At 58.9% G+C, this 27,074-nt stretch overlaps 1 protein-coding gene across 8 annotated transcripts; it reads right to left on the reverse strand.

The window, feature by feature from the left end:
• Positions 1–25,560, reverse strand: WIZ (WIZ zinc finger). 8 transcript variants are annotated; one of them, XM_032314081.1, is made up of 13 exons: positions 25,395–25,559; positions 23,725–23,988; positions 18,580–18,652; positions 14,813–16,950; positions 13,307–13,630; positions 8,997–9,167; positions 7,592–8,095; positions 6,112–6,510; positions 4,969–5,517; positions 3,340–3,867; positions 2,718–3,137; positions 2,243–2,438; positions 1–1,184 (listed from the first exon to the last, which is right to left on the reverse strand). In XM_032314081.1, the coding sequence occupies exons 2-13, from the start codon at positions 23,927–23,929 to the stop codon at positions 1,025–1,027; spliced, it is 5,667 nt and encodes a 1,888-aa protein (XP_032169972.1). In that variant the 5' UTR covers positions 23,930–23,988; positions 25,395–25,559; the 3' UTR covers positions 1–1,024. The 8 variants fall into 8 exon arrangements, with proteins under 8 accessions (XP_032169972.1, XP_032169980.1, XP_032169988.1 ...); XM_032314089.1 differs by lacking the exon at positions 25,395–25,559 and adding an exon at positions 24,763–25,066; XM_032314097.1 differs by lacking the exon at positions 8,997–9,167 and having other exon boundaries at positions 25,395–25,560.
• Positions 25,561–27,074: the final 1,514 nt, after the last annotated feature.

Raw genomic sequence — 27,074 nt, forward strand, 5'->3', positions numbered from 1 at the left:
CCCCGGGGTGTTTCCAGAAGAGAAATTTAATCTAATTTACATACTTCTAGGTACATCGATAACCAAAATGTGGCCACTGAAAAAAGTTAAAAGGTCAATCAGCTCCCGGTCTCTAGCTGGCCCAGGATTGCAAAATAAAAAGATCCACGTTCCTTATTCTCTACACAAAACGCGTTTTTAAAAAAGTGAAAGGTCTAGGGAGCTATACATAGAAAGCAACAGTGAAAAGAGGGAGGGGAGTGGGGGTGGGGGGAGGAAAGTCCCATCCCCACCCCCTCCTGGGCCCCGGAGTCCCCCAAGGCTCTGGGGGGGCCTTGACATGGCAGGAGGCAGCTGTCAGCTCTGAGCTCTTCCAGGCTGGGAAGGCCCCTCTGGGGGGTGGCCAATAAGGATTTCCGTGGCATCATGGGCTCAGTGGGGGGCTCCCAGGCCCCAGCAGGCCCTCAGAGGGAGCGTGCCTTCCCCTGAGCAAGCACCGTGGCATGATGTGGTCGTTTGACTCAGGAACTGGGGGGCTGGGGCAGATCCCGGGTCTCACGAGGTGCGTGCGTGCGTATGTGTATGTGCGTGCCTGTGTGTGTGTGTCTATGTGCGTGTATGTGTGTGTGCATGTGTGAGAGGATATTCACAGGGGCAGGAGGGAACCAAGACAGGGGTCTTTGGGGTCTTTGCAAATGGCCACGGAGGGCAAACATAGCCCTGCCTGGCTGCTAGATGCAGGGGAGCGCTGGCCTTCCTCCCCTTGACCAGAGCAGCTGCCACCTGACCTGGCCTCTCCCCCTGCTGGACCAGGTGGGCATGGGCTGAAGGAAGATGCGCTGTGTGTGGCCCCAGAGCCCTCGGGCTGGGGGAAGGGCCGCTAGCTGGCTCCTGGCGCCCCGGCTGTAGTGTGCCCGGCCCCCAAGGGGAACCGGTTTGAGGTTTTGGCTTGCTCCTTTGGAAACGGAAAAGAAAGAGGGAGGAAAGGGTGGAAGAGACGGAGGAGAAAGAGGTGGCACGAGAGGGAATTTGGAATGCTTTTGTGTTAGGGCGCCTCTGCCGCCGCTGTCTGTGCCTGCGGGGGCCGGGGCTCCTCAGGCGGGGGGTCCGCTTTGGAGAAATTCATCTCCAGGATGTGCCGCTGTAAGTGTCGCACCCACTCCTCCTGGATAGAGAGGGGCCCCTGGAATTCCACCTCGCAGAACCTGTGTGGAGGGACAGAGAAAGAGAGAGGAGTGGCCGCTGCCATGAGGAGAGGCAGATGCGTAGCCCTGCCCACGTCCCTGAGCATCCGGCACACCTACCACTACTCAGTGTGGAGAGAGCCAGCCCAGGATTTCAGGGAAGAGGACCCCGAAGCCAGATGTTTCCTCAGGGACAGTTACCTGTATCCATCCCAGGATCAAGGTAAGGTCCCCTAATGACCCCCACCTCTATGCTCAGGGCAGTCTGCTGGCTCTGATGCTGGGGAAGTACATCGGGCTTCCCAAGTCCCTCCACCATCTGACTGAATCATAGGATCTGAGAGGGGAGAGAGCCCAGAGAGGCAGACCCTACCACGGCAGGCTCCAGGACAGAAGGACAGCAGCTGGGGAGAAGGGGTCAGGCACTAACTTGCACCCACCCTGCTCATGCACCCAACTCACCAACTCCCTGTGCCCTGAGGTCCCAAGGGAGGCCTCACTGAACAGGGGCCCAGGACCTGAGCTCGTGGCTCCAAAGACTTGGGTTCAAATCTTACTTCTGACTTGACCTATGTGGCCTGAGGCAGCTCATCTGAAGTCTCAGACCCAGTTTCCTGGCCTCAGATGTACACCTGGACTTCGGTAAAAATGAACTAAGACCTATATTTTCCTGAATCAGGCAAACACTCGTTGAGTGCTTACCACATGTCAGACATAGTTCGAGTGCTCTATAAATATTCAGGTTTTTAAATCCTCACAGCAAATCTGTTACCAACCTCACTTTATAGGTGGGAATACTGAGGCAGGGAGTGGGAAGCTCTTGCTCAAGGTCACTTTGCTGCTAAGTGTCAGAGCCAGCACTAGAACCCTAAGGGTCCCAGCATGATGCTCCGAGGCATTGCTGTCTGCTGAGAAGTCCCTGGCCTGGCTCCAGCCACACTCTACGCCAATCCATGAGGCTACATCTCCTGACCCCCACCAACCCGTCTTGTTCAGAGGCTCTTTCTCCCCCAAGTGGAGAGGTCTTTCTCCACCAGGTGGGTGGTCTTTCTCCCCCATCACCCCAGGGGGCTGCATACCTGCATTTGAGGGTGTAGATGTTGCCAACAAATTTGACCAGTGATGTCTGGGGGGGCCGGGGTACCAGGGAGGGGACCGGCCGGACCCGGGGCGGAGGCTGCCGCACCTCTTCCAGCTTCTGCTGTAGATCATTGGCCTCTTCTCCCCCCCGGACCGCAGAGGCGTCTGGAGGCCGGGCTTGTCGGCGCTCAAATTCTGAGGTGGGGAAAGGTGAAGAGGAGGACAGGAGATAAGCCAGAGGGCAGGACTCCTGGGAAAGTTCCTGCCTTTAGCAAGCAAGGGGCAGAGGCTGCGGGCAACTCTAAGACAGGACAGCTGGTGACTGGATGTTGCCTGGGCCTTGGGACAGGTGGGACAGTGCCCAGATGGGAGAATAGGAGAGCAACTGGGGAAGTGACTAAGGGCAAATGTGCACAGTGGAGAACCCCGGGGACAGGTGCCCTCCCCCCAAACCCCCCTCCCACCAGCACTCACTGTTGATGTTCTGCCGCTGGTGCTCCTCGGCCTTCACAGTGCCTGGCGGGCTGGCTGCCAGAGGCCGCTCACCACTGTCGGCTGCCCGGCCAGCCTCAGGCCCTGGCTCACCCCCAGCACTGCGGCCCACCACAGCCAGGCCCCCGGGTGCCAGACCTAGGGGCGGCCGCTTGTCGCTGTCACGGCCATGGCCGGCGCTGCGGAATTTCTTGGTGAAGGGGCGGCCGCCCTGGATGTAGCTGCGGTAGGCCCCCACCTTCTGGGGCCGGTGCTTGATCCACTCGCTCAGTGTCTCAATGGGTGAGCCGTTCACACACCACTCGGTCACGCCAAATTGCCGCAGGTGCGCCCGCGCGTGGCTGGCCAGGGCCTTGCGGTTTTCGAAGTAAAGGCCACACAGCTCACAGCAGGCCTCAGTGGCTGCAGGCAGAGGGGGTGCTGCTGAGTCCCAGCCCAAAGGGAACAAGAGTACCCAGAAGGCCCTGCCCAGGTCAGGAGTCAGTCCCGCCTCCCACTGGGGCCTTGCCATGGGCCCCTGCTGGGGGTCAGTGTGTGCGTGGCACTGCCAGGCCCTGCAGGCCCGAGCAGACGCCCTCCCAGGACCCTGCCACCCACTGCTTACAGGAGTGGGAGGTCTTCTCGTGGAGGGTCTTTGCCTTGAAGGGCAGTTCGGTCTGGATGTAGGTCTTGGCCTTGACCTCTGCTGGGAGGAGGCGGTCCTCCTGCAGGGGCCGCTTGGCTGCCACTGAGCCCAGGTAGCCAGTGGCTGTGGGCTTGGCACCAGTGATGGGCGCCAGGCTGAGCTCTCGAGGAACCTGGGCCGGCCCAGCTCCTGGTTTGCCTGGGCGGCCAGCCATTGGCGCCAGTGGCAGAGGGGCCTGCACAGGCCCAGGAGCAGCTGTGGGAGGCCCATCCTCAGCCAAGGCAGGGGCCAGGTCTCCGGCTGGTGGCTCTTTCTTGATGAGGCACGGTTTGGACTTCTTCTTGAGGATCTCCCGCAGCGTGTCGATAGGCGAACCGTTGACAGACCACTCAGTCACGCCCATCTGCCGCAGGTGGGAGCGCGCGTGGCTTGACAGGCCCTTGCGGTTCTCGAAGAACTCACCACAGAACTCACAGCGGATGTCACGAACAGGCTCTGCCCGGGACGCTGCAGGGGATCCAGGGTGGAGGGAGGGGGAGGAGAAGGAGGCGGCTGCTGCGGCGGGAAGCCTCCAAGCTCAAGGCTAATGTTAAGTGCCTGGCTGTCCCGTCCATGCAGCCCCGACCCCAATGACCCACTCCCTCATTCGCTTTCAGGGGCCCTTGTGCACATTCAGCCCTTCTGCTTGCTCTGTCACCTCAAATGCTAGCTGGCTTCAAGATGATTCCCTTGACATCGAGAAGCAGTGAGAAGCAAGCTCGATCCTGGGCTCAGACACCAGCTTGGCTGTGAACCCCTATGTTACACTGGGCAAACCACTTCCCCTCTGAGCCTGTTTCCTCCTCTACAAAATGCAGATGGAAACCTCCACCTGGAGGGAGCAGCTCCAAGCATGTGGCACACAGCTGGTATGAAATACACCGGAGCACTGAAGCAGAGGCCTGGGCCATCCTCACCTGGTCAGCACACGACTCAGCCAACTTGAGCAGAAAGAACAGTGACAGGGACAGTATGACTACCGACTGGTATACACATGGCTTCGTTTAACCAGGCATCGTACTAAGTGATTTACATCCCTTTGGAACTATACAGAGCTCAGACCATGCGTATCTTCACTCTCCAGAAAGAGGAAACTCACCGAAGGTCACACATCGCTGGAGTGGAAGAGCTGAACACTTAACTTAAACCTGGCTCCAAAATGTCAAACACTTAGTGACCGGGAATGTCAGAAAGATGTGCACCTGCCCAATTCCAGTCCTTATACTCCTGCTTGTGGTAGACATCACTAATTGATCCCTGCAATCTTTCTCCCTAGAAATCTGGCTGGTAGACACTACTGATCGATTAACGATGGCCCAAGAGGTAAAATCTTTTGGGCATCATTGAATGGCACAGTTCTGCCTCCCCAGTGTGGATGGGTAATCAAGAAGCAGCTCAGCTGGGAGGTCTGCATAGCAAGAATGCACAGCTAAGCCTTGTTCTCTGGACCTGTGTAACCTCCCTTCTGTTTCTACTCAGGGTGCTCTGAGTACCCATGAAGTGCGCGTGGGGGGCAGAGGGAGACCCTTCTACCTATTCTCACTGCCCTGCCCCCGGGGTCACACTTACACAGGTTCAGGGGGGCCATGTCTTCCCGTGGTGCCGCCCAGGGACCCTCGGATGGGTGTGGCTCCCCATGAAGGGCCCCTGGCAGCATCTCCCGTTTGATCTCCACCCGCATTTGTTCAGGCTTCAGCTTCTTGGGCAGGGAGGGTGCGGCCAGGCCTGGGAACATCTTCCGGGCCGTGGGAGGAGAGGCAGTTGGTGAGTGGCCCAGGGGGCTGCCTGGTGGCGGTGGCAACTTCTTGGCCAGGGGTGAGAGGTGAAGGTCTGCAGGGCTGCGGGTTTCCAGCGAGCTACCGGGACCTCCGCTGCCCACCACCTTAGCCAGGGCTTTCGGGCTCGGCCCTGGAGGGTTAGGGGGGCCGCCAGGCCGGGACTGGGTCCGTCTCTTGAGGATCTCCCGTAGTGTGTCAATGGGTGAGCCGTTGACATACCACTCGGTCACACCCATCTGCCGCAGGTGCGAGCGTGCGTGACTTGATAGGCCCTTGCGGTTCTCGAAGAACTCACCACAGAACTCACAGCGGATGTCTCGAGCTGGCTCTGGGCCCGAGGCTGCAGCAGGAGAAAGGAGTAATTAGCATCATGGGCAACATTAGCATTCTTGTCTGTGGGTCTCCTGGTCGGCTGGGCATGGGCAGCGGCATGCCCACAGGCTGGGGTGGTGGTGGAGGGCAGGTGCAAGCGAGGGAACTGAGGAGTGGGGCGGGGTCAGACACTCAGCAGGAGCGAGGGGAGGCTCCAGAGAGCACATGCGCCCTCGGTCCTCGCAGAGGATGGAACTAAGACTCCACAGCTCTGCGGGTCCTGGGTCCCGACAAGGATGGGGGTAAGTGGGCAGGAAGTAGTAGCCTAAGTGCCAAATACCATCCAGACCAGGGGCAACCATGGACACTTTCCAAACCAAAAGGCAGCACCCCACCCTTGGCCTTTATTCTCAGGGAAGGTCACAGTCATGGAGGTCAAAGGCCAAGAGAGAGGGCCTAGCAGCCAACTGCCAACAAGATCTCTGGGCAGAACCAGCCCACTGCCAAGGGCCCCTGACTACTCCCTGCCCCAGCAGGAAAGGAGTAGGGAGGGGGCTGCGACCCCCCCGGGAGGGGCTCCAGGGCCCGCAGGGAGGAGGGAGCGGCTGAAGCGAGAACCTACAGAGGTTGAGAGGAGACGGCTCCACATCAGAGGCCCAGAAAATGCCGGCGGCTGCGGCGGCCGAGAGGTCCTGCTTCCCCCAGGGGCTGGCCGTACCCGCGGCCTTCAGCTTGGCCTTCTTGGCCGGCGGTGGGGGGGGGAGCAAGGAGAGGGCCGCAGAGGTAGGAGGAGGCCGCCCCAGCTGGGCCAGGGTGCCGCGCCCGGGTGGGAGGCGGATCTGGACGCCGTCCCTCCTGATGAGCCCGTGGAGCACGTCTATGGGGGATCCCTTGGCGTCCGGGTCGCTGACGCCCAGGTGGCGCAGGTGGGCGCGGGCGTGGCTGGACAGGCCCTTGCGGGTCTCAAACCAGGCACCGCACAGCTGGCAGTCCAGCTCTCTGCCCCCGTCACTATCTAAAGCTGCGGAGACAAAACACAGGGGGGGGTTCACGGCCGCCACCTTGGCCGGCCCTGGGGGACTGAGGCAAGAAGACCTGATATGATTCAAGGCTGCCCAGGCCATTTGGGGATCAAGACTTGTGCCGCAGACTTATTTTACGAGGTTTTGGGAAACAGAAAGTCCTGTTCTCTGCCTAGCCCTTTCGTATCAAGGTGAGTGTGGAGAGTTTAAGGATATGGGGTGGAGAGGTGGTGGCCAAATTCCAGTGGCACAATCTGATGCTCCCAGGCACTCTTCCCTGGGACCCCAGCTGTGGGAGCTGTGGGAATGCAAAGCAGGGGCCTCGCCCAGTTGCTGAGCATCATACAGCCAAAGGCAGAGGTGCTCAGGGCCTTGCTCCTTAAAACACAGCAGACAATGGAAGCAGCTTCATGGGAACATGAGATGCCAACTGGGTCTCCCTGTTGGGCAGGGGGCCAGACCCTGGGCTCAGCCCAGGCTAACACCCACAAATGTGTGGGAAGGCCTGACTTCCTAAGGGATACCATGCTAAACCTGCTCACTGCACCAGGGAGGGAGGGGGGCGGTTCTTCCTAAACCCCTCTTTGTCATGCCCACAGGCAGCCCAAGAGGTATGGCTCCACCCATGGGCACAGTAGAGGTGCCTCTGCAGAGAGCGCCAAGAAGATGTGAACACAGGGCCAACTACAGGACCGCCCCCCCGTCAGGTGGGCCACCACCTGCCTGCCTGGAGGGCCCAAGATGCCCCTCTGGGGAAGTCAGGCCCACAGGAGTTCTGATTACCTTCACTGCCCCAACCCTCAGGCTCAGAGAAGGCCAAGAGTGCCCCTAAGTGGTGAGGATGACCCTGGCGGGCTCAGCAGCCACAACCAGACCTCCAGGGGGAACAACAGCACAGTATAGTGGGAGGCAGATGATAATATGCTGCATGGCCAGCCCAACAGGAGACACAGTGCTCTGACCAATATTCTGACCCAGCAGACCCAGGACATAGGAGCTGCAGTCCCCACTGGCCCCACCCTGGGCTCTGCAGCCCTCCCGGTGCCAGGACCTCCCTCAGCTCCCGGGACCCGCACTCACTGAGGTTCAGGGGCCCATCGTCCTCAGACTGGGGCCACTGTGCCTTTGGGGAGGCTGGCCGGGGGCTCAGGGACAGCTGGGGGCTCTTGTCCTCAGGATTCTTGGGGGTAGGGGAGCCCGCCAGGGCCAGTGGTGCCTTCTTGAGGAGTGGGGAGCTGGGTGGATGGGCCAAGCCCTTGGTCGAGAAGCCAGGAGGTGACTTGATGGCCTTGTTGACAGCCGGGGCATCCAAGGGCTTGGCCAAGGCAAGCAGGCCAGGCCGCGGGGCCCCAGCGACCACCTCCTTCGGTGAGTTGGACTTCTTAGACAGGCCTGGGGGCAGCCCGAGGGGTGTGTCAGGCAGGCCCTTCTGCTTCACAAGCTCGTAGAGGAGGTCAATGGGGGCTCCGCTGCTCTCCGACTCGGCCACCCCCAGCTGCCGCAGGTGGGAGCGCGCGTGGCTGGACAGGCCCTTTCGTGTCTCAAAGCAGGCACCGCAGACCTCGCAGGTAGTCAGGCTCTGGGCTGAAGGGTGAGATGGAGGCCAAGAGAGCTGTCTGTGAGGCCCCTTGAGCCCTGCCCTCCCCACTTCTCCTCCTCCCAGGACTCTACTCATCCAGGCTCCCTGCAAGCCCCTTTGATCCTTAAAATGACCCTAATAAGGCAGGAATCAGCCTGTCCAGTTTGCAAATAAGGAAACTGAGTCTCAGAGAAGGAAGAGTTATGCCCAAGAGCACATAGCAGGAAGCAGAGCCCTTCTGTGGTCCAGCCAATAGAATACTTTTCGGATATCCAACACACTAGGGTGTCCTGGCAACAGGTGTTCACAAAAACACTGACCTGCCAGTCACACGCTTCCTAGAGCTGTCTTAACCAGCCTTTGCAGCTCAACTCATGCCCCAAACACTGGGTTGGAAGGCCCAGCCACAGTCGCTGCGGTGCCCTACACCCTTTTCTGCAGAGCCCTTATCACTGCCTGTCTCTTTCTCTGCCTCCCTGCTCCCCAATTTCAATGACTCCAAGGACAAGTACCAGATCTGTTCTGCTCTCTCACATCCCTGGAGTCCAACTCAGGGCCTGTCAATTACTCAATAATGATCTTAATATCAACATACAGACAAGACAGTACCACACAGAAGATCACGTGGCTAATGAGGGCTGAAGTCAGCAAATGAATTAGGTCTGAGTGTGAGCTCTTGAAAACCATTCTTTTTCCCTGGTTGCCCCTCCCCCGCCCAGTGAGGGTACACCTCAAGGCCATGCTCGATCAGGGCATCAGAAGCTGGACAGAAGAAAACCAGCTGTCTCCTTAGTGCCTTGGGGTGAAGAGAAAGCTGTTGACCTCACACTAACTCCAGGCTCAAGAGTTCCCTGTGAGTGTGACCAGCCTGGCCAGCACCCCCTCCTTGCCACCTGGGTCACTCACCCTTGAGATCTGGCAACTCCTGCTTGCTGCCATGAGGAACCTCTGCAGCCACTTTGCTACTCAGCCGATTGGCCACCTGCTCCAAGGGCCCAGGGACAGGCAGGCTCTTCTTGGGGAGCGGGGGGGAGCCCAAGTCCATGGCCACCATTGTGTTTTCCTCAGAACCCAGGCCTGTGAGGTTAGGAAGACAAGCTCAGCTCGGGCTGGGTGTGAGCTGTCTACCCCCACAAGGACTGAGAGTGGGGGCACAGAGCCTTCTTCCTCATCCTTAGCATCTGCTCTCATCGTGGGAGGCAACTCACCCTATGAGAGCAGAGGCTCCATCCAAACCCCCAGCACCAGGATGTCAAGGCTGCACATGGACAACACAGACCAGAAGCAGCTTCCACCCATTAGACACACACTGGTTGGGACAGTTACTCCCATCCTAGCTCTGACAAAATTCTCTGGGCAGAGCTTGTGCAGGGGAGCATGTCAGTCTTGGGAGCAGGTAGGTGGCAGTCAGAAGGGGAATCCAGTAAGAGAAGGCCAGAGTCAGAGGACAGATAAGCAATGCAGAGACGAGGCTCCACAGGACTTGTGGAGAACCTCCACCAGACAAGACAGCTGGAGCTACAGGAAGAAGTTGGGGCTCCGCAGTAGTCTGCTTCTCACAAGCTGAGCCCTAAGTGGGGTAAGTGAGAACTGGGAGCCTGAATCAGCAGGGTTCTGAATGGAGACAAGAAGAGTGGTAATCACAGAACTTTGTAGGAAGTTTCGGAGGCATCTGTTAGGTCAGGAAGCTTCCCTGAAAGAGGTGTGTATGAGAAAAGGGAGTCGAAGTTATGTTTTCATGGTCTAATTTTGCAGAGAAGGGGTCCTGAGTGGCCTGCTGAGCCCCAGGTTTAGCGTTCAGGGTACGGAGACAGCTCTGAGGCTCGAGAAACTGTGTGTTAGTTGGGGCTTTGGAGTCGTTCAGCGCTATGAGCAGGAAGCCGTGCAGGTCCTCTGCTCAGTTTGAGTCTTACGGAGGCAACAAGAAGACAGGCGGGGGTGAGGGGCACCGGGGCCCGGGACACCGAGGACTTTGTCAAAGTCGCCGGGTGGAGTGGGCGCGTCTGTCAGATGCTGTAGGGACCGTATCTGAAGTGACTTGGAGTGGGTTCCGCGCCGGAGGGACCGCGACTGTGTTGAGGAAAGCTCCCGGGGCTCCAAGGGGAGCAGGGAACATCTGTCAGACGGGGTGAGGGTCCCACGGAGCATCCGCGAAGAGTGTTTCTGAAGCCCGGGACCCTGTGAGCTGCGACAGGAGGCCCGGGGCCCGCACGACTGGAGGGCCTGGGGGGGGGGGGGAGGGGGAGTCCCGGAGACTGGACGGCGGGCGTCCGGGGCGGCGGCAGGGGGCGGGCGGAATGCCGACTTTGCCCTCCCCGCACCCTCCCCGGCGCGGGCTCTTACCCGGCGCGGGCGCCGGCCCGGGCCCCGGCTCCGGCTCGGCCTTGGGCCCGTCCCGCGGCGGCGGCGGTGGCGGCGGGGGCGGGGGCGGCGGCGGCGGCGCGGGGAGGGCCGCGGGGCCCGGGCTCGGGGGGCTGGGCGGGGGCGCCCCAGCGGGCGCGCGCTCCCGGGCGCCCCCCGCGCGCGGCCCCGCCGCCGCCTTGCTCTCCGCTTTTGTCACTCGGCACTGGGCGGTGGAGGCGGCCATCTTGGCTCCGGCGCACGCGGGGCGGCCGCCCCAGGCGGGAGCAGCCGAGCGCCGAGCGCCGCCGCCGAGCCCGCTCTGCTCCGCCCCGCCCCTCGGGGCGCGCCCAGGGCGGCCGGCCGAGCACCGAGCGCTGCGAGCGAGCGAAGCACTTGTCCCGGCCGGCAGGGCCGGGGCTTGGGGGTTGGGGGTTGGGGCTGGAGCCTGAGGGAGCCGTCAGCACCCCAGCTCGCGGAAGCACGCACGCCGCTCTGAGCGCGGCGGCCAACTACACTCCCACTCCTGGCCTGGACAGGACGGGACGCTCTCCCCACTCCCCCGGCCCGAACACCCCTAAGGCTAAAATGGGAATCCTCGGACCGCATGCATTTGCCTTAACAGCATCCAGGCTTCTGGAGCCCTGAAGGGCGGAGCTAGGACGTGCTCCGGGATCCTGTTCCATTCCCTATCCTGGAATTCTCCCTTCCGTGTCGGAAATCCTGTAAGACACCAGATCCCAGCTATAAGGATCCCACATCATCCCGGGATCCAAATGTCCCCCAGCCCTCGCCGGCGCTGTCCTGCAAGCCTACGGAACTCCCCACGCGACCGCCGGCACCCCATTTCACGCACAATCTGCTTCTCCCCAACACCAAACCGATTGCCCCCAGCTGTTCCTTGACAGCTGAGTGAGGCCAGAAACTGACCGTTGCCCCGCCCCCAACCCGGCACCCGCCCCCGACGACCCACTTAGTGATGTGGGAGATACTTCTAAAAACAACGGTGCAGGGCGGGTGCCCAGACCTAGCCTTACTCTTGGACATCCTTCCCCAAGGCAAGGCTTCCAGGATCTTGGAACCATTCATTTAACGGCCCTCTGGCGCGCCAGGTGTCAACTGAAAGCCTGATCAGAGCGCCCCCCACCTCCCTGTGGACAAGGCCAGGGCAGTACCAGACTGAATCCTGACACCCCAATGGCTTGGACGTCTGTCAGCGCTAAGGGCTGCCACACTGGTCTTCTGATGGAAACAGGTTAACCAGAGCTCAACCTGACTGCTGGACACATGCTGCCATCCCTCAGGGACCTGACCCAGTGCCAAGTAAGGAGTTTGAGCCTGACACTCAGGCCTCTACTAGAGTGACAAAAAAAGAAGAGGGCAAGCCTGTAGTTTACAAACTATGGCCTGTGCCCCAGCCGTCCTCAGAACCAGCTCCACTTCTCCGCCACCCCCGAGACACCACAAACCTAGCCAGGTATGTGAGCTGAATGCTCAGGCGACAGCCTTCCGGGGAGGCAAGAAACCTGAGGTCGTGTCCCTACTCTGCCTCTTTCCAAACTATGACTTCAGCCAGCCACTATGTCCTTTCTGTGACTCGGTCTCCAAGCAGAGGGGGCTTTGGTAGCACCACTCTCCACTTTGCAGACCCTCAGGTGCCTTTCACTGATAAGGGGGTTTGCACATGGATCCAGTGGAGTTCAGAGTACAGATCTAAATAAGACCCTGGAAGCTCCAGGTAGGAGAAACAGAAGGAAACCTCAGCCCCAAGCAGCCCCTGACACTTGCCCCTGTTCAGGAACTTCTCCATTCCCCAAAGCCCACCTACTCCTCACTGCCAAGTTCTTTGCTTTGAGAGTCAGTAAACTGTCCAACAAAGTCAGGCTTTTCCAGACTGGGTACTTCACCTTTCCACTCCCTCAGTGGTGCTCAGTCCTAGGCTCCTTCACCAAAATATTACTTCTGGATTTCCCAAGCTGTCCTCCATGGGGAGACCACCGAATATGGTGTTCAGAAGTCTAGCTCTGCTGCTTTGTGGCTGTGTGGCAAAGCAGATGACCTACAGTTTCCTTATCCACAAAATAGGAACACAACAATCCTTAACCCCACAGAATGGTTTCAAGGCACGAATGAGATGAAGCCTTAGTATACAACAAGCACTCAGTTATGGGACGGGTTATCAATGCTGCTGGACAAAGAAGGCACCAATGAAAATCCAGAATGTAGACTCTAGCTCTGTAGTGCCTGATGAGTAACTAGCCACATTTCAAGCCACATTTCGTCAGGCATTGGAGAGCTAGAGTCTACAGAACACACATCTAAAGAACCTTCCCATCTCAGAAAGTTCTAGCAGACAGCACTGCTCTAACCAGATGATGTTTTTAAAAGCAAGACTGCTGGAGCCTGACCTGTCTGGGGTTTCGAATCACAGCTCCACCCTTCTGGCTGTGTGTCCTTGGGCAAGTTAATTAATTTCATTGTGTCTCAGTTTCCTCATCTGTAAAATGGGGGATAATAATAATAACACCTGCCTTATAGCATTGTTGTGAGGATGTAAATAAGTTTGTGTTTGTAAAGTGCTTAGAATATATTTGGCTCCTAAGAAGAGCTGAATAAGTGTGTGTTAAAATCACTATCAGGCAGGGCAGGGATAAACTGGATCCAGAAGTAGCCCTGGCCCAGCCCCAGAGTAAAACAGAAATCCTCCAAGTGGCAGGGCAGTTGTAAGGACAGTTGTCAACATACTTTGTAAAGTGACTTGAAACACTACCAGGAAAGCAGAATGGCAACTCCTCCCCCTCCCCCCGCACATCTCTCTGGGCCCCCAAGAAGGGTCAGGGCCCCAATCCAATCCAATCTACACCCTCTCCCCTTACCATCTCCGTAGGCTGGCCCAGGGTCCTCAGCCCAGGTGGGTGGAAAGGGCACTGCGAGAGGTAAGCGTGGCCGACGCGAGGTCAGGAAGCTGCTAGGTGACCCCCCAGGTTCGCAGCCCAGGGGGCTGGGGGGCCGCTCAGCAGCAGAGGTGGCCAGCAGCTCTTGCAAGATATTGATGGGCGACACGGTGAGCTCCCAGTTAGTGATGCCGAAGTCTCGTAGGTGGGCTCGGGCGTGGCTGGAGAGGCCGGCCCGCGTGTCGAAGCCAGCCCCACAGAAGTCACAGCGCATCAGGCTGAAGGTGCCTGGGTCAAAGTTAGCCACTGTGGAGGGAGAGAGGACATGGACTACCTGGAGGAGTGACTCTCTCGCCCCAGGCCTCCCCATTCCCGGGGCTGCTCCCCGCCCCCTAAGATCACACAGCCTCCCTTTCCCTTTGCCATTCACCCTCCTGCCTGAATCAGCTCCCATGTGCTCATGTGTCCACTAGTCCTCCCACTCCAAGAAGGCTTCTCTGTCTGACCCTCCAGGTTTCCCCTCACATGGTTCTCAGCATCAGGGACTCCTCCCTCAGAAACCCTTCTCCCGTTGTGGATTTACAATCCTTTGGCTGAGTGTTTGATTAATATCCTTCTTGTGTCTAGAGCGCAGGCCTCTATTTTTTGCTCACTGTCACTCTGGTGCTGTCAATTAAATCTTTGTTGAATCAAGAAATGGGCAAACGGATAGGATGCTGTTCTGTGGGAGCCCGATTGGATGTCCCCAGGTGGAGTCAGGGACCTCCTCTTGGCTGCCCCAGCCCCTGGCTTCCGCCATCACAGCCCTGGTCACTCACCATTGTAAGTGCTTGGTTTTGTGGCTGTCTGCCTCTTGCCCCTTACCCCCCGAGCACGCACATGCGCGTGCGCCTACACACACACACACGCACACACACACTCTCTCAAACACCACACCAGCACCTTCCCCAAGTGGGATCCATGTCTGCCAGCGTCAGAACCCCCCAGGGCACTTGTGTTGGAGACAGACCTCCAGAATCAGAACCCTGGTGCCTGGGAATCTGCATACCTCACAGGCTGCCCCGGGGGTTCTGAAGCTGGTCAGCGTCCCACACTCCTATTATTGGGCCTTGAACTCCAGGAGAGCAGGGACTGCTGTTTCGTTCTCTGCTGTGTCCCCAAGTGCCCAGAACAGAGGGGTTCTCTCTCAATAAATATTTGTCGAATGAAGATAGCAGTGACATTCCCTGCCTGGGGCTGCCTCCTCTGCTCATACTCCTTCCTCCAGCTGCCGGAAGGGCCAGGGCACTGGGGCATCCCCACACCTCCACTGATGCGGTGGCCTCTGCCGCGGCTCCCAGTCTTCCAGGAGGGGGAGGCCCTGACTTCCCCCTGCTTGGCACTATGGGGGCATTTAGAGTGAGGGTTGCTTGGTTCAGAACTCAGCTGCCCTGCTGTGCGTCTTTTGGGCCTCGGAGGGAGGTGGTTGCCGGAGCGAAGCCTCCCTACCTTTTTTCTTCTTCTTCTGGAAGGAGAACCTGCGCTCAATGGCCTTCACCTCCTCAGCAGAGATGAAGTGCCGCACATTGTAGCTGACGCCCACACGGTTCAGGTGGCCCCGGACATGGTTGGCCAAGCCGATGCCATTGTGGAAGCGATCGGGGCAGTAGGGGCACTTGCGCTCCTCGTGCTTCAGTGCCACCTCCGGGTCCCCGTCCAGAAGCGCATCCAGCCCCAGCGGGCCGTCCAGTGGTGTGTCGAGGAGTAAGAAGTCCAGGGGGTGGGCGCCCCCCAGTCCCAGCTCCTCGGGCTGCAGCCTTGGGGGCACCCTCGTTGCTGCAGCCAAGACCTGTGGCCCCAGCTTTGCCACCAGCACAAGCGGCACCATCCCTCGGAGCTGCTGCTGCTGTGCCCGTGAGGCTTCAGCTGCCCTCAGAGCTTTCCGGAAAGTTCGCTTCAGGTCCAGGGCCAGCTGTGGGATGAGGCCGGGTGTAGCTAGGGGTAGAAAAACCCCATTTTCGGGGGAAAAGTCCATTTCTGAGGCCAGTGGTATGTCTTCTTCCTCCTCTTCGCTCCAAGGGTGTCTGTGGCTCCCCAGCTGGGCTGGGAGCCCCTGGGGGTGGATCATGGCCTTGTTTCTACTAGGCTGTAAGGAGTAGGGGGCAGATGCTAGAGGTGAGGGAAAGGCTGGCCTTCCCAGGGGCCTCTGGTCTGCGCCGTGCAGAAGTGGCTTTGACAGTGGGAAATCCCTCATGCCCAGCTGCTGGCAGCCTGGGCCAAAGGCCAGGCTGGGGTCATATCCAGCAGGGTTCTCCTGCCATGTGGGGGCCAAGAGCGGTTCAGCTTTGCCAAAGTAGTCCTCAGCAGCATCAGGGAAGCGGGCATATGCATCCTGGCTGGTGCCTGGCTGGCTGGCAGGGTCCTCCTCGAAAGCCTCTGCATCCTCCTCCCAGTGGGGGTGGGCATGCGCAAGCCTCACGTGCTCCCTGAGCAGGCTCTCGCTGGGTGCGGGGAAGCCACAGAACACGCAGCCCCTGAGCCCCGAGGAGGCTCGGTAGGGTCGGTAGGTGAGGGTGGTGGCATCGGGGCCTGGGCTGCCAGCCCCACTGCCGCCCCCGAAGGGCTCCCTGGCAGGCTGGCCTGGAAGCTCACGCACGTGCAGTTTGGCATGTTGCACAAAGGCCTTGGAGGAATTGGTGCCAAAGATGCACTTGGGGCACTGCAGCCGGGCCTCCCGGCCTTCATCGCCTGGGACCTGCTTCAGTTTCTGGATCTCTTCGATGATCTTCTCCCGGGAGGCCTGGTGCAGCTGCCGGTGCTGCTCTAGGGCCCCAGGGTCGGCGAAGGCCCAGCCGCACTCTCCACAGGCCAGCGGGGCCAAGTCGGCAGGGGGTTCCTGGCCCGGGGCTCGGCGATGCTGGCTCATGTGCTCCAGGAGGTGCTCCTTCTGCTTGAAGTAGATGCTGCACTCGATACATGGGAACACGGCTGGCTCCTCGTCCTCGTCCTCATCCGGGCTGGCCACCCCCTTGGCCACCTCCTCCAGCAGCTCACACAGGTAGGGCCCCGTCCGGATCGGGGGCAGCAACGGCTGCAGCCGCTCCACGGATGCCTCTGCATTCACTGTCCAGGTCTGTGTGGCCACCTCTGAGGCCGACCTGGGCAGGCCCCATTCAGACGGCTGAGCCAGCCCTTCGAGGTCTGCCAGGGGCTCTCTTGTGTCCACCACCGTCACATCCAACGTCTTAGTGGCATCTTCTACCGGCACGAGCACTGTTCTGAAGGAGGTGAGGGGCAGGGGCTGGGGCGGCAGGTCCAGGTGCAGCCCCCCATCCTGGGGTGGGGCCTGCTCATCAGTGTCTCGGAGCCAGTCGAACCTGGGGTGGCCCCGAGGGGACTTCTCCAAGAGCTTCGCTTCCCCCTGATGGTGCAAGAACCTTCTAGATCCCTCAAGCTCAATGTGGGGCTTCACAGTTCTCACAATGACCGAGTCCTCGAACCTCCGCTCAGATGGGATGCCCTCCCTGGCTTCCTGGGCCAGTGGGTGCTCCCAGGTCCCCTGGCCATCAGGGGGGCCAGGGAAGTGGCCCAGGAGGTGGGGTGGTGGGGAGCCCGGCTGGAAGTCCAGGCTGCCTCCATCCCAGCAACTGCAAGGAAGTGCCAATGGGGACAGGTTAGCCACAGGCCTCAGTTTCCCTTCCTTGGGCAGGGGAGGGGGTCCTCATAGGCAGTCCAAGACAAGCCCCAGAGACCCAACCTGAGGGCAACCTCAGAGGGGCCAGGAGTGTGGAGGTGAGGGCGGGGAGATAGGGGGAGTGGATGTGGCTCTTCCAGAACTATTGGGCCAAAAACGCATTCAGCTCCCAGGATGCACCTGTCCATGAAGCCCAGCCACACTGCATTGTGGGAGAGTGTGCAGGGTGTACCAGGGGTCACACCAGGGTCACAAGGCATGTATGTCCTCAAGTCTGGCGGCACAGTCAACTCTCATGTGTCCCCCAGGAGGGCCCAAGGCTCTGATCTGTGCCCCCAGCTGCATAAGACCAAGAGGTTTTCCCCAAATTGGGGTGAATTCGTTCATTTAGTCTCACTTTCCAGCAAATTTCGTGCAACTCTGTGGCATCAACAGCTCAGGGGAATGCCTTTCCCCAGCAGCTCCCCTCTTAGAAGGGCAGAGTCAGGAGTGGTTGAAGGACTCTGCTCAGCCTCTGGCCCCGAGGACCCTGACCTCCTCTGGGGCAAAGGGGGAGGCGAAGCAACCTCACTGAGCCTCAGTTTTCCAATCCTAAGAAGGGGAACGAGTCCCCAAAACCAGGAGCCTCTGTGTCCTTTGCAACATCTAAGGAACTTTCTCATATCCACAGTCAAAGAAAAGTTCACCTGAGGTGTGTGCTCAGTCAAATGGTCAGAACTACAGCACTTTAAATGGGGACCCCGACCATGACCCCGGGAAGTGTAGGGGGAGGAGAACAAAACTCTGTGCTTCGGGAATGCTTCACTTCACCAGATGCCTGGTTCCTGGTAAGCCCACAGTCAGTGTAGGTTCCTGGTAAATCTCCCTTCATTTTCAGGACCCCGCCTCCAAGAGGGGCTATCGATCACACCTGCCCAACAGGTATAGAAGTGGGTTTCACCAAGAAGAAGAGCGGAAATCACAGGGTCACCTTTCTCAGCCCCATTGGTGCCATGTGATACCAACAGGACCACCTACCCTCCAGGGCCATGGTAAAGATTCAGTGGTATAAGCCTCTGCCAAGAGGCTAGTCTACAGCAGGCGCTCAACAAATGGGAGCTCTCATTAACACATTGCAGAGCTTACTACTTAAGAGCACCCACCAAGACTTAAAGGGTCACTGCTGTCACAGTTGCTGTCAGTTCCTGCTCCTGTCCAACCTCCCTGGGGTCCTCAAGGCCAGTTTGTGAGATGCATCTTAGGGACTCTATTTTACAGATGGGGAAACTGAGGCTTAGAGAGGCCTGGCATCATTGTAAGGGTCACCTGGCAGAGACAGGACTCCAAGGGTCTAACCTTCAGGCTCCTGTCCCTCTGGCCCTGCTCCTGGCAGGGATAATGAGAGTTGACTGTCTGTGTTCATCCCAGTCTTCCCCACCCCCTGCACATGCCCAGGGGCTTGCCTGCTGGGAGCCACCTCCTCCTGCCTGGCCTCCTGATTCCCTCCTTTCCCCTTCTCACTCCCCGGGGGCTTCCTTTGGGCCTAGGTGCATCCTGCTTGCCCCCCTGCCCTCCCTGAGGTCAGGGCCAGCGTGGCACTCACCAGCTGCTGATCCGATGGGTGGCGGAGGTGGCACGGGGGAGGGCTTCGCTGAGGCCGGGATGGGGCTGCCCGTCTGCAACAGAGAGGGGAGACCCTGAGGGGCGGGGTCCCCCTGGCCGGGGTCCTTCACAACACCCCAGCTCCAGGAGCCCTGCCGGGCACCTCGGAAGGGCCCTGCCGGCTCCCTACCCCTCTCTGAGAGGCCTTTGGCCTCTGCACTCCTGAGCCTTGAAAGGGGTCTCTTTGGAGGAGTCTCCTGGGGGGACCCTGGGGGCTTCCTGCCTTCAACCTTCCTCTCTTTGACCCCACCCAGCAGCCAATGTGATTTTTTAAAATCACACCCTGGTAAAAACTCACTTGACTTCTCATAATACCTCTGATAAAAGCCAGGGTCCCAGCCACTAGCTACAAAGCCCTGTGGGGTGGGAAGTCTGCAGGTCTCTCCAGCCTTATTCCCTCTCTTTACCCCTCACTCACTCTGTCCTGACTCCTCTTGAGGCCTCAAGCCCACCCAACTCTTTCTGGCCCCGAGGCCTCTGCATTGGCTATTCCTTCCATCTGGAGAGTCCTTCCCTGGGCACTGACCAGAGGGAGCCCCTGTGACTTCCTCCCTGGTCACCTATTTCATTTCTTTATTCACACTCTCCAAAATCGCCCGGTTCCTCTTGTGGAGACCTGCCTGCGTCCCTGCTGGCGCAGACGCACCTGCTGAGGGCAGGGACCTTTTCAGCCTCATTCACTAGCATCTCAGTGCTTGGCCCACAGCAGGTGCTCAATGAATACTTGCCAGATGATGAGTGAGGAGCTCTACGTCTGAACTGCAGAGGGCCTGTCCCTGCCTCCCAGGCCCCCTTCCAGGCCTAAGTCCTAGAATCAAATCCCCTCCTGGGACCTCTCACACAGATAGAGCCAACTCTCCATTATCCGCCTATGGAGCCAACGCCTGGAACGACCACAGGAATCCTGGCCTGTGCCTCCTCTGCCCGCCACACTCGCCTGACATGGGTGAACGTGCCAGCTGGGGTGCAGGCCAACTGCCTGGGCCAAAGTTAACACACGGTGGGGTGGGGGGGGGGGACTTGCGCCCCGTCCAGAGCCTGACAGATGCAATGGCTGGATTAGCTTCAACTGGACGATGGTCCAGAAAGAGGGCTGGGGCCAGGGCTAGTTCTTTTTCCGATTCCCCGTGGTTCAACTTGCCCAGGAAACTGAGAGCTGACTATCAGGAGCCAAAGCATCAGAAGTGCCATTCAGGGGATTGTGGGGGATCAGAAAGTCATGGTCACAGGCTGAGGGTCCTTCTACAGAGCCTGAGAGAAGCTCTGTGACTGTCCCATGGCCTCTGGAAGGTGAGGGTGGCAATGGGGGGGGGTCCATACTTTGCACTGGCTACAGCTGTCTCGTGGCCGCAGCATTACGGCACATGGGGCCGGATGATTTTCTGCACAACCTCCCCGGCCCCTCCCCACGAGATGCTGGAAGCCTCCCCAGCCCCTGGCCCTGCAGTCATGACAACCCAAAGTGTCTATAGATGTGGCCAAAGTGTCCCTTGCAGGCAGAATGACCCCCATTTGAGGCCCACTGGAGTCGACTGATGGGGAGCAGGGTCAGGCCGGGGGGATTCTCAAATGCAAGGCTGAGCGTCAGGGCGGAAGGTTGAGGCGGATGTTGGAGAAGGTGTGAGGCTGGGAAAGCAAAGCCTGGACCAGCCAGGGGAGAGAGACCCCCCAAAATGGGGTCTCTTGAAAACATAAGATCATAAATGTGAGCTACTTAGGGGTGGGCAAGTCATTCAGTGGCAGCAAGCCCCTGCACAGCCTAAAGGTGTAGTCTGAGGGTGCGGGCATCCTGCTTCTGATTCTGGGACCCCAGCTGCCAAGATTCTGGGCGTCCCAGATTCGTTGATTCTGCGACTGGCGTTGTCTAAGGATTCCACGAGCCAGGGGGCTGTGTTGGCCTCTTTGAGCAGCTCCAGCGAGGCTCCTATTTTTAGTGGCAGCATTCTGAAGGAAGCAGGCCAAGCAGGGCCCTGTGTCCAAGACACCTGGAGGCTGGGGGCTTGCCCAGGGGCTTCCAGGGCTGGCGGGGATCCAGAAGTCCCTGTAGGTCAGACGAGGTGCCTGGATACAGCCCTTGGCAGTGGCTGTGCCAAAGGGCCCTCACGGACTCCTGCTATCTGTGGGTCCCCGAGAGGGTTTGAAAATGAGAGAGGGAAAATGAGAAGAGCATCCACGAGCAGCTTGAACCCTAAGCCAGGCAGCTTGGCAGCATGGCCAAGAATCTAGACTTTGGAGGCAGACAGATCCAAGTTCAAGGCCCAGCAGTGACTGAAGGGCATGCCTTTCCCACCGCAGCTTGAACCCTAAGCCAGGCAGCTTGGCAGCGTGGCCAAGAATCTAGACTTTGGAGGCAGACAGATCCAAGTTCAAGGCCCAGCAGTGACTGAAGGGCATGACTTTCCCACCTGTTTCCTCCTCTGTATAAAGGAAACAGCTACCACCCATCTTGCAGGGCCAGCGACGGATGCCAAGGAGATCATACAGTACAAGCTCCATCCAGAGACGCGGCGGAGGGGGAAAGAAAGGGCTATGAGGGTGCCTGGGGAAAAGGGGTCGGGGCTAGCTCAGAGACGTCCCAGGTTGGAAGCTGGAGGCTGGACTGAGAGCCTCAGGTCTGCTCACTCCATGCTCTAAAGTGCTCCCCAGCCTGGGGCCCCACGCGAGGCCAGAGATAATGTGTTGTTCGTCCCCTGGCCCCCTGGTCTCAATACCAGACACGCACCAGACTCCTATCAATCCATGTGGACCGTCTCAGCCCCCCAAGTCTTGGCTGCACCCAGGAGGCCAAAGAGAGAGGTGCCAAATGTCAGGCAGGGGCTGTAAGGAGGCTGTGGGGGCTCTAAGCCAATAGCCATAGTGTAGGACAGAGAAGGCAGTGGAAGCATCCATGTCCAGACGGAGAAGTTTGGAAGTACCCTTGGGGGTCTCCGAGGGCAGGGTCGGAGTGAGGGAGGGCCCAGGCTTCGGGGTGGGACAGCAGCCCCAGAGGCTGTTCCTATATATAGGCATCCCAAGACTCCTGGAGCAGGTATCCGAACCAGGAAGGGGAGTCGAGCAGATCAAGAGGGGCAGCAGGGGAGGCAGTGTATCCCAAGTTTAGGCCCTCCTCTAACCTCCAGGCTGTGACCCCGCCCTGGTCAAGTCACCCCTGTCCCATGGCCCCATTTGCTCAGGGACATCATTAAGGGTGGGCCTGGCCCCTTTTGGCAGCCGCATTGCCCTCTTCCCCAAGTACATGCGCTGGAGCCTGGTTGATTCCCTAGAGCGAGTGAAGACTCATCTACCTACCTACCTACTTACCTTCCCCCTCCCTTGCCAGACTTGGGGCTTCTGCCCGGTAGAGAAGAAGTGACCAATTCCTCACAATCAGACCCAGAGAGGACTCTGGAAACCCAAACCCTGCTTCCTGGGCTCTCATAAAATCAAGGTCTCAGACCTGCCAGGGCTGGCCAGGACCCGGAACATAGTCCTGCTGATCTCTAGGCCTTGGTTGCTAATGGTTTGGAGGAGGGGTTGCTAAGATTCCCTGAGCCCTGATATTCTCACCCTCAGCAGCCTCACCCTGTGTAACACATTTGGGTGTTATCTATTCACCTCAATGCCATTGCTTATGTGAAGCCTGATGCCTAGACTCCCCTGCCCTCTTTGTCTGACTCACTGTTCCTCATCCAGGACTCCAGATGGCCGCTAGGCTGGGGCTGGCTGGGCTTTCCCCACTGCAGCCCCAGCGACTATGTCTTAACACCTGGTGGCTGGTTTGTCTCCCCAGCACCAGATGGCAGGGTCCATGAGGGTGAGGATGGAATGTGTGTGTGGTCCCAAGAAGGTGCTCTGAAAATATCTGAACATCATGTGTGTTGTTAGGGCTGAGTTGAGGCAGGTCGAGGATGACTTGACCCAGGGTGGTGGTTCAAGATGAGGGCTATCACGCCAGGTTAGTGCCAGCCATGGGACCGTGGGCAACTTACTTAACCCCTCAGGGCCTGAATTTTCCCATCTCTAGCATGAGATGGTTAAAGCTGAAGCTACCCTGCAGGGAACTTTTAAGAATGACATGAGATGATCACGTAGAGGGCTTGGCATGTAGGAAACTCCTGATGAGGTACATGGAAGTTCCTGGAAACCAAGGCCTGTAGGGCAGGCCAGGCAGATGAAGGGAGACATCTGGTGCATCAGCCTGCATTGCCCTCACCACTCTGCTGCTCCTGCCTGGTCCTTGAACACACCAGGCTCCTCTTCACCACAGGACCTTTGCTCCTGCTGTTCCCACCACCTGGCTTGTTTTTCCCACCATTCATTCAATGCTCCACTCAAATTCCACCCACTCAGGGAGGTTTCCCAGGTCCTCCGGGCATGATCCTGGCACTCCATTTAATACATTTATGGCATCTGTCACTACCCGACCTTACATTATATCACTGCTTGCTGTCTGTCCTACTATAATTTCGGGTCTCTCTGGGAAGGGAGTTTTGCCTCTTTTGTTTATGGCTGTATCCCCAGCACCTAGAACACAGCCTGACACATAGTAATTGTTGAGTATTTAATGAATGAATAACAAGTCTTGAGGTGGGAACAGTGTGAGATCCCCTTTTGCTGAGTAAACCAAGGCACAAAGGGGTAGCTGGGGTCCCTGACTAGCCAGTCTCTCCCCGGCCACTAGAGGGCACATGTCATTTTGGCCCATGGCTCAGGAGCAGGACTCACCAACACAGTGCACCAAGAGGGAGCTGGGATTGACCCTGGGAATGGGGTATGCCTGGGGAACAAGCGGGCATTCAGGGCAGGATGCTCTGGGTGCTAAGCTGGGCACCTGGAACCAATTAGTGTGCTCAAAGGAGGGAACCAGGCAGACCCAAGTTCAAATCCCAGCTCCTAGCCACCCACTGTGGTGTGAGGGGATAGTCACTGGCTCCCAGGGCCTCTGTTTTCACAACTGTAAAATGGGAAAATAAGCAAAGTACAAAGAGAAGGCTCTGGACGCAAGTAGAATCCGAATCCCATCTCAACCCCTGGGTTGACCTAGCCCTTTCTGAACCTCAGGGCCAGGCTCCATGCTCCCCCAGGGCCACAGGGCCCATCCTCTTACCAGAAATGCCACCTCTGCCATCCAGAATGTCTCGGGGTCCCTCCTTGGTGACAGGCAGGTAATGGGTAGACCGGAAGATGCCACCTTCCCCTTCGGCAGCCTCGGCCCCACCTTCGATGTCTTCCCTTGGTGCTGGGCCAGGTAGTCTCTCAGGGCCACGCGGACGATCTGGCGCGGCCAGGCCGCCTGCCAGGGGTCCATCCATGGATGCTCTCTACCTGGCTCCACTCAGTTGCTGGGCTGGCTCAGCAAGGCATTGTAGGTCTGGGGGCAGAGAGACAGGTGCTTAGGGGAGTTGGGAAAGGGATGCTGCCTCAGTTTCTCCTTCCTTGAAGCCCCAGTCCTCACCCATGCTGCTCAATGCCTCAGTTTACCTCCGAGCCCAGGAGAGCTAAGTAAATGGTGCTGAGGCTTTATCCATATGCATTGTATGGATGGCCATACAATGGGCTTTATCCTCAGTATGCCCCAGTCTCCCCACAGGTAACTCCTCTTTACATAGCCCGTGTACTGTACTGCCTCAGCTTACCCCATTTTTACACATGCAAACTCATATACCTTGTTTTCTCCGAGCATTAATCCTATCACTTCTCCCAGGTGCCTCCCTTCATTCACACGCTGCTGCACTTTTCCCAGTTGTGCCCTCCCTTCCATGCACATGCATCTCCTGTGCCCATGCCTCAGCACGAATCCCAGCCACTTCTGCACTCTGATCCTATTCACTATCCCAAGTGCTCCCATCATTACCTCTGCACTTTTCCCACACTCCAACCCCCATCCCCTCAGGACCTTAGGGTTCTCATTAACCCTTTCGCACTCACACACAGCCTCAAGTGACCCCAGCATTAACCCCTCCCCTTATCCCCAACATCAACCCTCATGCATACCCAGCCTGGGCTCTTCCATCCCACCCTCCCAAGATTTCTCTAGTCCGCGGACAAAAACGACGGATGGGCTCCTGGTCCAGAAATGAGGACCCTGGGGAAGCCGTGTGTGTGTGTGGGGGGGGTGGGTGCTGTCCTCTCCACCTATAAATACCTTCAAGGTAACGGCAGAAAGTGAAGGGCAGGAATGAGGCGCCCTCCCCAGGGAGATGGTGGGGAGGCCGGGCCCAGGCAACCGGGGCGGGGCCCGGGCTCCAGGCCTGGCTGCAGGCGCTGCCCTCGGGGGCCTGGGGGCTCCCAAGGGGCCAGTCCGTGGCCTGGCAGTCGTGGCGGGGGTCCCTGCCCAGGCCCAGAGGAAGCACCTGCGGGTGCCCACCGGGTGGGCACTGCCCGCGGGGAACAGGCGGGACCGCAACTTCGGAGCACTTTGGCAGCGTGGGAAGGGGCCTCCCGCCTGGACGCCCCCCGGGGGTCGCAGGGGTGGGGGCGGCGCCGCGCCAGCGCACCCCTCGTTGGGCCAGGGTCCGGGAGACGCTCCCTCCGCCCGTGCACTTCGGGGCGGGAGACCCCGTGGGACGCGCGGAGGTGGGGGGACACCTGCCCCAAGACCCCCGCTCCTCCCCCACCACCGGAACGGCCCCGCCCCCGACAAGGCCCCGCCCCTGCAGGCCCCGCCCCCGCCCCCCGCCCCGGGGGGTCCCGCCTGGCCCGGCCCGGCCCCAGCCTCCCCCTCCCCGAGCCGGCTCCGCCCCGCCCGCGGGCTCCCCAGGCCGGGCCGGGCCTCACCGGGGAGGCGGTGCCGCCGGCCAGGCGCCGGGGTTCGAAGCTCCCCTCCTCGGTGCGGCCGTCGCTGCCGCTACCGCCGCTGCCGCTCCCGGTGCCGGTGCCGCGGCCTCCGCAGCCGTCGCCGCCTCCACCGCTCGGGGGACATTGTCCCTTTAAATCGCTCCCCCCGCCGCCCCGCCCCCCCGGCGCGCCGCCGTGACCTCAGCGCGACAGCCCCGCCGCGCCGCCATGATGGGGAGGTCCAGGCCCCCCTACAACACCCCCCCCCCCACGCCGCCCTGAGGGGGGGCGGTCAGCGGGCGCGCCGCCATGTTGGGAGTGGCCAGGCGGGTCACCCTTAAAGGGGCCGCGCGGTGTGAGAGTCCAGGTAGAGGGTCTGTTTCCATGACAACACACTTGTCCCCCTGCCCCCAATAGCTCCTCATCACCCTACTGGTTCTTCCAATGCTAGGCCTGTTATAGCACCAGAAGGGAGGGGGGCAAAGAAGTTCCCCCATGGGTCATTTATAGGTCATTGAAAACTCCACCCAGCCAATCCTTATCCTTCAGTCCCCTGTCCCCAGTCAGCAACTTTCAATCACGAGTCTTCTCCCTCCTTTACCACTATCCACTCTGGACTTCAGCACCTCCATGACCCTAGAGCTGCCCTAGGTCCCCAATGCTAAGCCCCCCTTCTCCACGCAACCCCAAGGATCACAGCCTCCAGAACTACCCCATCATGAATACATAACAGGTCTGCCGCCTTCTTCCATCCACCACCCACCGGTATGTCCAACCACCCATTCATCTCTCTACCCATTCATCTATCTAGTCAACCAATCAACTATCCACCCATCCATGCAAACACCCATTCAAACCACCCATCCACTTCCCAACTACCCACTCATCCATCCACCACTCAACCAACATCTGGTCCTGTCAGCCAGTTAGCCACCCACCCAAATTCCCAACCACTCGTCTGAATACCCACTCAACCCAGCCATCCACATCCCATCAACCTGCCCGTCCACCCACCACCCAAGTAAATACTTACATATCCAAACAACCAAGCAAGCAACCACCCATCCCTACACACATGCTTCCATCCTTCAATTGCACATTTACTTGTCTCCACTAGAGTGTAAGCTCCATGAGGAAAAAGGTCCTGTCTGCCCAGCTCCTTACTGTTTCCTCACTGCCTAGGTCAAGAGACTCAGGAAATCCCAACAAATATTCATACAATGTCTATAACCACCTACTCAACTAACTCGAGGATTTATTTTCTACTGTGATCCAGGCTTTCCTAGGCAGACACACCTATCCCAGCTAACTGTCTATTTACTCACCTACCAGGGCAAGTTTCCGCCAAATGCTAACCTATTTATCTGCCTATTGCCCCATTCACCCTACCCCTCGCCCACCTTCGATTCAAATGCCCACTCATTTACTCAACCTACTGTCACAGAGCTCAATCGTCTCCACACCTACTCGCCCCTTCCTTCATCTGCCTCCCAGACCCATGCTGTCCCTGTCGTGAGGGACCTTGTGTGGGGTTTGGGGGCCTAGGAAGATGCTCTAGGAAGATGATCAGAAACAGCTGCTGTCCCTAACAATGATGAATTCCTTTATTGAACATCTTAGACAATGGGCCTTTTACTGTGAAGAAACTTTAGATCCATTTTTCAGATGAGGAAATTGAGG

Source organism: Mustela erminea, chromosome 1 (genome assembly GCF_009829155.1).
Source record: "Mustela erminea isolate mMusErm1 chromosome 1, mMusErm1.Pri, whole genome shotgun sequence".
Lineage (NCBI taxonomy): Eukaryota > Metazoa > Chordata > Mammalia > Carnivora > Mustelidae > Mustela > Mustela erminea.